Here is a 12,837-nt window from a genome sequence, read left to right on the forward strand (position 1 = left end):
TATTCACAAGCATGCATTTGCTTTGCCTTTCTTGTGTCTGGTGATTTTGTTTTACATGTCGATTCCCCAGTACACACACCCCCAAGACAGACAAAAAACAATTGACACTACAAGACCGAGAGAGAGAGAGAGAGAGAGAGAATATGCCGTGTTCATGTGTGATATCTGGAGATGTGTGAATTAGGTATTATTTACATGGGGAAAAGGGAAAAGAACACAAACAAAGCATTGACTTTGATTGGCGTATCCGCACATGTATTGTCAATTTCTCATACCGTATGTGGCCTTCCATGTCCCCTAGTTTTTGTTTTTGTTTTCTTTTCAATTATGTGGACAGGAGAATTTTCTTTTTGGATATTTTGGATTGTATGACCGAGATCATCCAATACCATCAAATTCAAATGAACCCAAGAAAATGAGGCATATTGGTCAATGATAAAAGAATGTCATCACTATCATTGGCTAAAAATATAGTGAATTTTAGGGGGAAATAACAGAGAATTACCTGGGCTAAGAAGTATTGGGGGAGACAAGCCATTGAACAAGGAGTCCCCTTTTTGTTGGTGAATGAGTGATTGAAGCTGCAAGATGACCTGATATGTCGCCCTTTAATTGCATCTTAATGTAGCTAATTTTGGGACAAGTTTCTTGACCTAGTTTGCTAGGTAAAAGTATGTTTGTGTGAGTAAAAATTGAAACCCTTGAAACTTGAAGAACACACAGGATGGGCATTCTCATGTATTTTCGAAAAAACCAAAACTATGCAAGCTTGGGAGTATGTAAACCCATTTAAGATGCGACATGATTGCATCGCGAGACCTCGGATGCGATCCGTGCATCCTTTGCTTGATTCAACCTAAGTTAAATCTTTTTACACCAAGTTAGCCATACCTTTGTTCTATGCATAATAGACTATAGTCAATCAAGTTCACTTGATCGAATCGAAATGAATCGGTATGATTCTCAACTCTAACCGATCCTAAAAGCAAGGATTCGTGCAACGTCGCTGGATCGACCAAAAAAAAATCATTTTCAAAAATAACATGAATTCAAACTATCCATCTATAGATAAGCTTAGAAATCCAGACTTTGCAAGTATATATTCAGATGGAAAGACTAAATTGAAAGAGAGGAAAGGGGGAACAAAAACGAGAAACAGGTTTTAAATTATGAGTTAATTACCAGATCATGCTGGCAGCTTCAACCTCTCAAACCAACACACATGTATGCCCACGAGACCAGTCCCCAGAGAGACCAAACCCAGAAATGAGGAATCGAAGGAGTGATGAAGCGTCTTAGCTCTTTGCTGGAAAGCCTTTAAAAGAAACCTTCCCACAGAGAGAGAGAGAGAGAGAGAGAGAGACTTATGATACCTAAGGATCGACAAAAGAAGGCACGAGAGAGAGAGAGAGAGAGAGAGAGAGAGATTTATGATACCTAAGGATTGACAAAAGAAGGCACGAGGCGTGCATGTCTTTGGTTGGAAACCCTCGTGACTCTTCTTCCCGTTTGTACATATGTATGAAAAGGCAATATTTTATTGATGTCAGAAAGTGATTTTTTCTTTTTCTTTTGCTCAAGAGACACAATATTCTTGTCCATTTAAATTAATCATTACACGTTTAAATAAATTTATCGATTCAGAAAAAATCTAACAAAATGATAATACTTCAAAAACGGTGATTGGTATAGCTGAACACATATATGTCGTCTTTCGAGAGCTCCAAAAGCTTTCTCTCTCTAAGACATTGTAGACGGCGTATTTAATGGCCAGTTTAGGTCATTACAGCTATTGATGCTGACTCTCTCTCTCTCCCCTATTAATACGAGTCGAATATAATTTGTAAATATGTAGAAAAAGGGGGACCACTGGGGTCCTCTAAAAACACTTAGAAACGGTTTAAGCAATTTGGTTGAAATTGATTTGAGGGGTCAAAAAGTAGTAATTAAAGGCATGTATTGCTGTAAAGAAAGGCACAAGAGCTCCAAAAAATTCATCATGAAGAACAATATGTATAGAGGAGAGACATTATCATTACTAGTGAAGAGATATCATGAGAGGTTAATTAATTGACCTATGGAGCTTTAACTTGCTTTATTTCCTCAATTTGTTAATATATGCTTGTCACGCATACATCTGCAATTGACTATGAAAAGTTTCGTGGGTCATCCCAGAAATTAACATTTTGCCAGCCTTCCTTCTTTTCTTTTTAACATAGTTTATGCCTTCTCGTCTGAAATGTATGCTTGTCACATGTCCAATAATTATGAAGAGTTTTGTGGGTCATTTCAAGAAATACACACATGTACATGTTATTGATCTGACACCATCTCTGAAAATAGCTATCTCCAGCAATAATGCACAAGAATAATCATCCCAATTGATTAAATGCATCACATTACCATCACAATTTATGAGAGAGGACTGTTAACCCTGGCCAGGTTGGTGGAATCAGTTGAGGGGCATCCATTTGTCTTTAGCTTTGGGTGGTTCTTGTGTCTGTCTGTGGTGTCCAGTGGCTTTGACAAACAATGACACCTGGACAAAGCCTAATGGAAGGAAAAAGGACCACAGCTTTATTATTTTTTAATTGGTTAATTAAGGGGATAGGAGACTCACATGGCTTTGCTTTGGAGTTTAGCTCAAAGAGCTGAATACCCCCCCATTTGATAAAGGTTGGTGGTAGCGGTGGTTGTGAATAAAGCAATCCGAATTAGGGTTTTCTTTTAGAGACTGCTTGAGGGTTTTTTCGTTTCTCTTCCTTGAGGTCCCACTTGATGTGTTGATTTTTTATTTATTTGGCTATTAGCACTTCTTTATAGAGAGGGTTTTCAGATGCCTTTTGTTTGTCTCTCATCATCCACCATCTTCTCTGTTGATTAATTAGAAGTGGTGCAAAATCATTTAGATGAATTCAATTGTCCTTATTGCCAGAATATAGAAGAAGTGCTATCTAGCTGCATTTGTGATCTATGTTTGCTAACTTTATTAATTTACCTACAAACCACAGTTCAAGCTCTTGATCCGTCTGGTGATGCTGGACTCTTGATGTTCTTTTCTTGCTTATATCCAACAAGAAGAAAGAACAAGTATGATATTATGCGCGTTATAAAGGGTATTTAACTGCAAATGGAATTTAGAAGGATGAGTCTTTCACCTATACACTGTGGGTTTCGAGAAAGAATTTCCTACGAATACTTTCCAAACCATGGATAAACAAAAAGAGGTTTTCTGAATCTAAATATGGTAACAATGCGGGTACTTTTGTGGGTGTTAGTACTGCATTTTCAATACGTGCTAGTTCTACTTTGGAACTTGTTGACATATTTTTTAACGACACTTACATATTAGTTGGATTCACAAGATGTTTTCTCGCCATAACTAATGCTTGAAATACAAAAACTTACTTAAACTACAACTGACTTTACAAAGCAAATATGCAAATTTTTATTGAAGTGGCCTACTTGGTTAAATGCACTTTCAAATTTTTATCTTGAGTATCAGACTTTCTCAATGAATTACTAATTAAACGGTCGGAATATCTTCAAAGTGAGCAATATGAAGGGTGAAGAAATTGATTAGGTGATGTGGCAAACTCCAAATTGGGGTTTTAAGCAATTTTCGTAGATCGTTCTTTACATCTCTAATTCTATGCAATATTGTGAACTTTGCTTTAGCATTTAGAAAAGAGAAGTTGAGCGGAACCCTGCCTAATTCGACAAAACTCTGTGCATGTCCTTTTCAACTCCAAGTTGATTGCTGATTAATTTTCAAAGAAATATATAACTAGAATATCTGAAAGGTCAAGTGGCAAGACTAAAGGCAAGAGGGCGGTAACAACTTGTCCAATGGGTAGTTCTCAACCTGTCCCCCTCCTCTCCCCCTTTGACCTTTCTGTTCATTTTTTTGCTCATTGGGAAATGGACCAGTTGGTTCTCATGTCCACCTTACACGGCACACAAAATAGATAAATAGATAGAAAAATAAGTAAAAACTTGACAGAACCATTGGGTCTTTTGGAATCTTTTCACTTTCTTGCATAAAAAAGTAGGAGCAACTAAAGCCAGGGAGATAAGTTATATGTTTCAATTCGACCCCATTAAAGCCTACCTAAACATTGGGAGCAACCCTTTCTTTCAACAAATATAAAAATGAAAAATTTGAAGGGAAAAGATAAGTCAAGATTCCCCATTTTTTTCAATGTTCTTTTCCTAGGGTTTCACTTAAGAAACTAAGAAAAAGAAAAAGGAAAAGGAAATAGATCAGTGTCCCAGCAATTACCTTGTCGTCAGGGTAAAGCTAGGTTAGATCACCATCAACTTGGAATAAATTAAGGAAATTATAAGGAGCTAATTAACACGACAGCCTATAAAGGCTCTCCCCTTTTGTTCTTTTCCTGCTAATACGAACCCTTGCATGGGTTGGTGCAACTACCACCGATTGATTGGAAAAACTCGGCTTTCCAATTTTTTGAAACCACCCTTATGAATTTTAGTGGCAGAATTAGTTTAATGAGAGGGGTGGCGAAGGTAGAGATTATTAGTTTAGTTTATCCTGTTACAGCTGACAAAAAGTATTTTATATGGCTCTCATGGAATCTTCTCCAGCCAGTTGTGAGCAAAGCAATTTGTTGAATTATATTTGTTATCTGGTTGGAAACTCTCTTGCCGGCCTCCAAAAGACTGAGAATAGAAGTAAACACCAGAGGGGTAAGTCTAAGATCGCTTGAACAGATAGAATAGGCCAAGAATTTATAGAGCTCCGCATGCCAGTTCCAAACAGGCCAATCTCAAAAATCACAAATCTAAATTAGAAGTTATTCAACTCACCCATGCGTATCCGGTGCGGGACTTGAACTAATCTCGAACCTGTACACATCTGTTCGCGTTTCTTCAGAACTTCTCCCTTCAACAAGGGGGTTTTTACTTTGATAAGAAAAGCGCAGATTAGAGCGGTCAAAGGTATTAGTGGACAACATGTATGTATGCGCTTATGTATTTATGTACGTAAGAGTGAGGATCGTCCAAGGCACATAAGCACGATCTATAATCACAGCAAACTCCCATATCACAGATTCGAACCACAATCGGGCCACATGGACAGCTCAATATGCTCCCCAGCGTTGACCTTGAGGCCTGTAAATTACCTGCACAAGACACTCTCTCCACCTCAACACGTGGATTATCCAAGGTACACCCACTTGTAAATAATATCATTCGTGAGATGCTTTCTCTCGCCTTCTAGGCACTTGCCAGCATTACCGAGCAGTGCCGAATTGATTGGAGTTTTGAGCAACTTCATGGTGGAAAAGCACCGGTAGCCATGAGCCATCCACAGTTGGCAAATACCTATCAGAGACATGGACCAGTGTTGGGGAGCTTTTAATGAGCCTTGTTAAACCTAATTAGAGTACTTTGGAGGGTCCACTTCAATGTGATTATGTTTTCATGTTTCCCATGTCGAGCATCCATGCGGCATGTGTCCTGAAGATTTTAGTTTGTGCATGTGATCATGGCCAACACATTTTAGTTCCAATTCCACATCTTAAGACAATGATTAAGAGACAAGATGAACCCATCAATCCATGATGACTGCTTGGCAGTTTCCAAAAGTTTTCTGCCCCTTACAGACCATTGCTGGGTACCTGTGGTTAAGAAAAAGATTTACAAGGTGACACTATGTTTTTGTGTGCCTAACTAAAGAATGTCAAAGAAAACTTTCTAATTCCCAAAAGTTGCCTAGATTCAGTGTTTCTTACTGAATGAGGGTTTTGGGGGAACAAAACTAGAGTTAGGGTTTTCTTTTGGGTGTTGCATAGTCTTGCTCTATGTCTCGTACCTTTTATGTAAGGATACTTTTCGATTGTGGCCGACCCCGCCTTCAGAAATCCTTCCAAGAACATAATCATCACTTACAGGACTTTTGCATACCTCACGCTTGACCTCGTTTTTAAGCTTACAAGGACAAGGGAAAAATCGTACAGTGACACAAGCATCAATCCACAAATAAGTCTGATATGAATTGATATTGTACGTGAGATATTGTAATGAATGGCCTTTACATGTTGCATAAGCAACGTCTAATGCGTGTTATATATTCGAATAGGTGACTTTTGCAATTTTAAATAGTGAAATTACTAGGCTTTACCCATCCTTTTCAAGTCTCCAACAAGAAATTAGCACATATAATGAACTTAACCGAGTATCCTAACACTTCATACAGCTGACCCATATTCATATCATAACTCAAGACCTCATTACTCTCAAATTATAAAAAGCAAAAACCAGTTTTTTTTTTTTTTTTTTTTTGAGTAAAGAGCACTAACCAGTTTTTTTTTTTTTTTTTTTTTTTTTTTGGTAAAGGGTAATGATAAGAGCACTAACCAGTTTCACTCTACAATTTCAACAAATTTGAGCTTTTCCACGATTTGGAATGTGTGGCAGAGTGGAATCTCATCTTATCAACATCCCTTTCAAATCCAACCTAGCCAGAGCTAGAAGCTCCTTTTATGAAATGTGATTGATGGTTATGAAGTAATGACAAAATACAGACTAGATTGCACGGCAGTGATTAGCGAGCTGCGAAAGCGTTGCCCTGCAAAAGTCAGGACCTAGAAGGCTCTTGTCCGAGCTGATGGCAAATGTTTTCAGAGTACAAAACCATTTCTCAAAAGGAAAACAGTAGAGAAAGCAAAGACGCTTCTTGTTCGTAGCAGATGTTTATGGTATAGATATTGAGAAGAGGATCGCGGTTAAAAACACGGCAAAAGGAGTAACTCAAGGAATAAAGAGTTAAGTCTGGTCAAATTCAGCCTCAATCTAGAGATTATCTAGATTGATTTCGATCTGAGGAATGAACAGCTTGACTTCGATCTGGCATAAGTCAATGGTCACCTTTATCAAAGCAAGGCCAAAAGGTGATTCACAACTAGAATGTTTGGCATCAGAATTAATGTTGTAGCCCACGGTCGGCTACTTAAACAATAGGATCGTGAGTGACTTACACACACAAATACTTAGTCACAAAATTGAGCAGAAATTTCAGTTCTACGCTAGTTCAGGAAAATGGGCATAACTTTGTTGATTCAAATTAAAATGACTTGATTCTAAAGCCAAAAAAATAGAGACTCTTGGATCTACAACTTTTATGTTTTGAGTTTTCTCAAATAAGCATTGTAAGCTTATTGATTTTGGGAGGAAGTGAACAAAACGAGATTTGATGGAATGAAAAAAAGGATAGAAACTTCAACTATTGCTTTTAAGCCTTCAGTGAAATCGAAATGGGATCAATTCTCCGAGATTGATGGCTACAACTCTTCAATGATGCAGGCTTCAAAAGCTCCAACTCTTCAAGGAATGAGTAAAAACTCTTCTATGTTTTCAAGGGAGTTCAAACTCTTCAAGGTTCAAAGAAATTGCACTAAGCAAATTTTCATTAATCAAATTCGGTATGTCTATTCTACAGAGACTCAATGACCTTTTATAGCAAGACAAAAGAAGAGCAAAATACTAGATCCAAACTTAGAAAAGAACAGTCATTTATATACATAGAAACTAGAATCATTTAGAAACTAAAAGCTGTTTAATGTATAATATTTTCAATACATGTGACCATCCCAAAGTGTCTTGATGTAAGCATCGATACACAGAAAATAACAAAGTCTTCATGACAAAGTCAAAGACAATGCTCACTTGTTGATGAGTTTTATTGATATTAGGTTTGCCAATGGGAGTGTCGTCGATCTAGAATGCGGGTCGATCTTCTTGGTTGAGCAATTTGGTCTTGAATTCAGGCTGCATTAATTGATCAGCCATTTTGATTATTGTTTCCTAGAGTGTGTTCCTCGGAATGAAAATCCCGAGGCAGATGAATATGTTGACATTAGACTTCGACAGATTGCTAGTTGAGAAATCGTAGCCTTCCTAGAACCGATCAAAGGTTGAGGGTCAGTTTTGTTGAAATATGTTGATAAACACGAGTCAAGACTGATTATGTTTGAAATGCATGAAGAATGACGTGGTGCAGACCCATCATGAGCCTGCCAGGCAATTGGGCTGAGATTGTGCAAGCCCAATAAATTTGGGCCAGCAAAAGTTAAATTAGAGAAACTTCACCAAAACAAAGTTTGATAGTGTGTGGGGTGCAAAAGTCGGTAGCAGCAACTTATGTGGCAAAAGGAGTCACCCAAGGTTTGAAATTCACCTCGATCTATAGAAATTATCAGGATTGATTTCTATCTAAAGGACTGAACAGCTTGCTTGACTTCTATCTAGTACAAGCTGATGGTCACCTCGACCAAAGAGACATTAGTTCGAGAATAAAACACATCTATGGCAAGACGGCATACATGATTGTCCCGGGGAAGTCGCTGAAATCGTGGAAGTGGAGAGGATCATGGAAATGTAGAGGAGTTGGAGAAGGAACTGCGGATAATTTCGATAATCATTGAATGAAATCCCAGGACTATATAGAAAGAAAGAACATAGAGGAAGAAAACACGCTCAGGTTATCCGTCTCTGCCAAATTTTCCTCCGAAATATTTTACTGTCGGTGCGATGTTCTGCAATTACAACAATAGGTTTAGGACTAAGCTCGTCGCTCACGATTTGCATTGTGAATACTGCTATTGTCATGTTAGTTTCCATGTTTCTATTTGAGCGTCAACGTATTCTGTAATTTCCAGTTGTTCCATTTCCGACGAAGTTAATTCGATTTTCAAGTGCTTGTCCTTCGTTTTTTTCCCTTCAGATCAGTGTTCCTGGCATTGTCACTTCAATTTTCTTTGGAACTAGAGAAAAAACTTAAGTTCGTTTTCCCATCGGCTTAACCTTAGATCGATTTAGATCCGACATACTCCTTAAATTCGAGTATCAGAGAGTCCTCAAAAGAGAGACAAACATCAAGTAACGTTTCCTGCTAGACGACCCCGTGCACTTTCTCAACTTCACTGATTCATGCCATTCTTTGTGAAAGAATCAAAGCAGAAACACTGGCACGAAGCTCCGTTGATAGAGTGCATCATCCATCCTTACATTGCAGGCGACAAACACTTCATACTCAGCCGTCTGAATAAGAACCCGCCACAGACTCTCCGCTTGCTTCGAGTCTCCTGGCCATCTTAAAGATCAATTTAAGTTGGAAAGACTTTCATCAAATTGAAGAGACCATGAGATGGTGACCATCTATTCTGTTGCGTCGGTCAGCAGTCTTGACATGATATATCTTTCACCAGTTAAGTAGGACTTACTTCTCGTTCCAATATTGTAGAAGCAAGAATGCCAGATCGAACATTTTCTTTACACTTCGCAGTTGCAACAGCGAGAAGGGAAAGAAAAGGCTCGCCTCAACACGTTGGCCTCCATGATGGTCGGTCATTGTACATAAATAATACATCATGTAACAATCAATCTTCTGCGATCTCTATCTTAGGCCAACCTTGGTCAGCCTGTAACTTTACAAACTTCGCTAGTTCCTTGATCTCCTCCTCCTGCAATCGGGGTCCAAACGTGCATTGCCCTCTTGGGGTGCAGTTCTCACCAAAGCCCTGAATCACAAATCAAATGTATTTACTTCATAAGTTTACTAGCTGAGAAGCCTCAAACAGACACTATGGTAAATTTATCCCATATATCAAGAGAAAAAAAGAATGAAGGTTCCATCAATCTTACTGGCATTCTTCCTTTGCCAAAGTAGGTAACTCGGTAGATCTCCTCTTCCGTGCCAACTCCGTTTCTATAGTTGTAGCAAGTAAATCATTTTTCAGGCATAGATTGGGTATGTACTCTGACATGTTCAAGGGAAGAATGTCTCGAGTTTGAGACCACCATTAGAATTTAGACTAAGGGCATATTCAATCGGTCCAAACAGGAAATCGACAACTATTACCACGCCTCAACGCGATCGGAAGCAAAACATTGACATCTAACCCAATGAAGGTACCAGATAAGAAACTGAATTTCTTATAGCATGGACTCTCAGTCAGTAGAGGCCATTTTCCCATGACTCATACCTTAGTAAATCTTTCATGAACAATGTCGCACCCTAGTCAGAAGAGGATAAAATTTCAAATGAGTTATAAGCTAACATAAAACATTTATCTAAGCAATGAAGGGAAACTCACTGGTTGTATTATGTTTCCACCAGCATCATGACATGCAATGCATGCCTGACGAAACAATACTGCTCCTCTTTGAATATCTGCAGTTTGACCAAGTGACGCTGCAGCATAAAAGGCAGGCATGACATTTTTTTATGATATTAGTGGAACACCCATTCCATAATCGTCAATAACATTTGGAACAACAAACTAAAGTTCATAACTTCCGATGACAGTGCACCCCTATTTCCCCTATCTAAGTACTAGAGCAGCTTATCAGAAAATTTGAGAAATCTGTGGAAAGAAAAGGTGTCATGAATAGCAAGAATTAATTCTGAAAATTTCACATTAAAAAAAAAAAAAAAAAAAAAACATACTCTACTATAACAAAAATTAATAATACTGAAACTCAACTAAAACAAAGTTGATATTGGACTGACTGCTTAAACATTTGACTATTTGCATTTGAAGACATTTAGGTCTTTTTTAAGAAATAGAATAATATTTTTTAGCAAAAAGTCTTAAGTGATCAGTTGGCAGTGGAAAGCCTCATAAGAACAGAATTTAAATAAGTATGGGCGATTGACAGTATAGATAATCCTGTCTATAACTGTCCAACATTGATTTGGCAGAGCATATGCGAAAAGGATTTGAGTTGGGCATCTGATTATGTCTATAACTGTCCAACATTGATTTGGCAGAGCATATGCGAAAAGGAAGCAAGAAGACAACATTGTTCTTGGACCCCTTCCAATAAACTAGTTTTGAAGTTTAAAGTCAACCAATCTTCCTTTGGTAATCTAGTATTGACAGGGAATGGGAGCATTACAAGTCTTAATAAGCACTATGGGCTCCCTAATTCAAATGAACCTAAAGTCAAAGCTATTCATGAAGCATTCTTCCTTTTTTTTAGTTCCTTTCAGTCATCAGCTTTTCATCTTTGCACTAAGAGTGACTGAGCTACTATGTTGCTTGGCTAAATATCTTACAAGTGAGACCAGGAAGATACAGATTCTCTTTAACTCAACCAGTAACATATGCAGGGTTATAATCTTCACTCATGTTATTTTTAAGCAAACTTTTAGCAGATCAATTGGCAAAAAGAAGGGCTTCAGGGGAGTCAGACATTACTGCCTTGATTTAGTTCTAAAAGTTTGTACTGCACATTTCTTATTAGTGAGAAAATTTTATTTGCTTCTCACAGACAAAAAAGGACAACACACAAAAATTAACTTTCAGTTCTTAACCTCAACTAGGAACAGGAACCCTCGCTCTTTTGGCAGGATCTGCAGGAACCGGCGCCTTCCTTTTCCATCTCTCAATAACATACAGAGGCAGGAAGATTGCAAAAGAATAAAAAGGAAGGTGATACGAATACTTGAAAGCCAATGAGCACACACCCAAAACGCTCCAACAAATTCTCTAGCCGATCGAAGTGCTTGCAGCAAAAAGTTAGGTGGGTAGTGGATCGACAACAACTCTCATTCCTCTCTGAAAAGCCACTTCACATTACCATGTCAGGGATTTTTTCAACTTGGTAAGACACTCAAAAGTATCGGGTTGAGTATCAGTATAAGGCATAAATTTCACGGATTCTAGATAACCATGGGTAAGCTCGTGAAGTGCTTGTTTATCATGGTCTGGCCGTACTATACCGCGAAGAGGATGACGCCAGAAGCCATAACTCCAGCACCACCGCCACTCGCTTCACAAGCAAATTCACATAGTTCTTGAAGCGCAATTCTTTGTTCTTGAAACTGGAATTAGCTTCACGAGGAACCACGTTACGGCTAAGCACGTTAACGACGAAATTGGACCAGAACACACCATACCCACCAACAATTTCGACGCGAAACTCAAAACCCGTTCGGCAAGATCGCACATTTCACGCCCACGCGGACACAGCAAAGGCGGCGGCACTGCGGCAGAGTCGAAAGGGAACGAGGGAAAAAGAGGCGTTACCCGGAGCGAGACAGAGAGGGGACAAGGCGACGAGCGCGGCGACGAGAGGCGGGGCGACGGCGGCCCGGAGGAAACCAGGCCGCTTGAGGTCCCGAGGAGGTTCGCCCCCACCTCCTCCTCCCGCCGGCGTTCCTCCGGCGACCGCATTGCACTGCGCGAGGCGGACACGTGGCGCGAGGGTGGGGGTCAGCACCTTCTCTCCGCAGAGGCAGATAAGCAAGAAGAAGAAGAAGAAGAAGGAGAAGCTGTACCTTGTTCGCGAGGGAACGAGGAGAGATGCTGGCAGAAGAACCAGGCGAGACGTACTGAAGAAGATGCATCTCTTTTTCCAGCACCTCGAGCCTGCTGCGGTGGAGAGTTCGGCTATGGAGAATTCAGATTTTCTTGCTCGCACACGTGACCGTTCGTCTAATCGCTTCGTGTCCTGACGCGACCCGATCTGTCTGCCATGTCGGAGAAATTTGAGATTACTACATCTCTCCCGTAAATATCTCAATCTCAAAAGGATGTACTTAAAAGCCTTAAACAAAATGCTTAAATTATTCCTAAATCTGTTGTACCGATGGAGGCGACATGTCGCCTTCTTCAATCAAGCGTGTCTAGATGTGTCGTGGACGGATTGAAAATGGTGAATTCGCTAAAGATACGTCATGTATTCATGTACAAATGAGTTAGATCCGAATTCACGCTTGATTATGCGTCGCGTAAACAAGTAATGGCGAAAGCGAGAGACATGAGAGGCCCTTTTTATTGTGCTTGATCATGAGTCTAATGGCTT

General features: G+C 39.3%; 1 protein-coding gene and 1 long non-coding RNA gene across 2 annotated transcripts; both read right to left on the reverse strand.

Annotated features, from left to right (window-relative positions):
- LOC120293515 lies at window positions 1-1,497 on the reverse strand. Its single transcript, XR_005551472.1, has 2 exons — window positions 1,398-1,497; window positions 1-1,363 (listed from the first exon to the last, which is right to left on the reverse strand). It is a non-coding gene; the product is annotated as an uncharacterized LOC120293515 (long non-coding RNA).
- A 7,633-nt stretch (window positions 1,498-9,130) lies between these two features.
- LOC104444594 (cytochrome c6, chloroplastic) lies at window positions 9,131-12,530 on the reverse strand. The gene is made up of 6 exons (XM_010058300.3): window positions 12,311-12,530; window positions 12,060-12,210; window positions 10,122-10,219; window positions 10,011-10,042; window positions 9,670-9,733; window positions 9,131-9,545 (listed from the first exon to the last, which is right to left on the reverse strand). Exons 1-6 carry the CDS (start codon window positions 12,377-12,379, stop codon window positions 9,405-9,407), a joined length of 555 nt encoding a protein of 184 aa, XP_010056602.1. The 5' UTR covers window positions 12,380-12,530; the 3' UTR covers window positions 9,131-9,404.
- Window positions 12,531-12,837: the final 307 nt, after the last annotated feature.

The sequence above is a fragment of the Eucalyptus grandis genome, chromosome 5 (genome assembly GCF_016545825.1).
Source record: "Eucalyptus grandis isolate ANBG69807.140 chromosome 5, ASM1654582v1, whole genome shotgun sequence".
NCBI lineage: Eukaryota > Viridiplantae > Streptophyta > Magnoliopsida > Myrtales > Myrtaceae > Eucalyptus > Eucalyptus grandis.

Coding starts and splice junctions, on each gene's coding strand:
- LOC104444594 (XM_010058300.3), bottom strand. CDS start 12,379: ATGCATCTTCTTCAGTACGTCTCGCCTGGTTCTTCTGCCAGCATCTCT. Junction 10,043..10,121: donor GTGGAAACATAATACAACCA/GTGAGTTTCCCT, acceptor TCTTCTGACTAG/GGTGCGACATTGTTCATGAA. Junction 9,546..9,669: donor TTGGCAAAGGAAGAATGCCA/GTAAGATTGATG, acceptor TTTGTGATTCAG/GGCTTTGGTGAGAACTGCAC.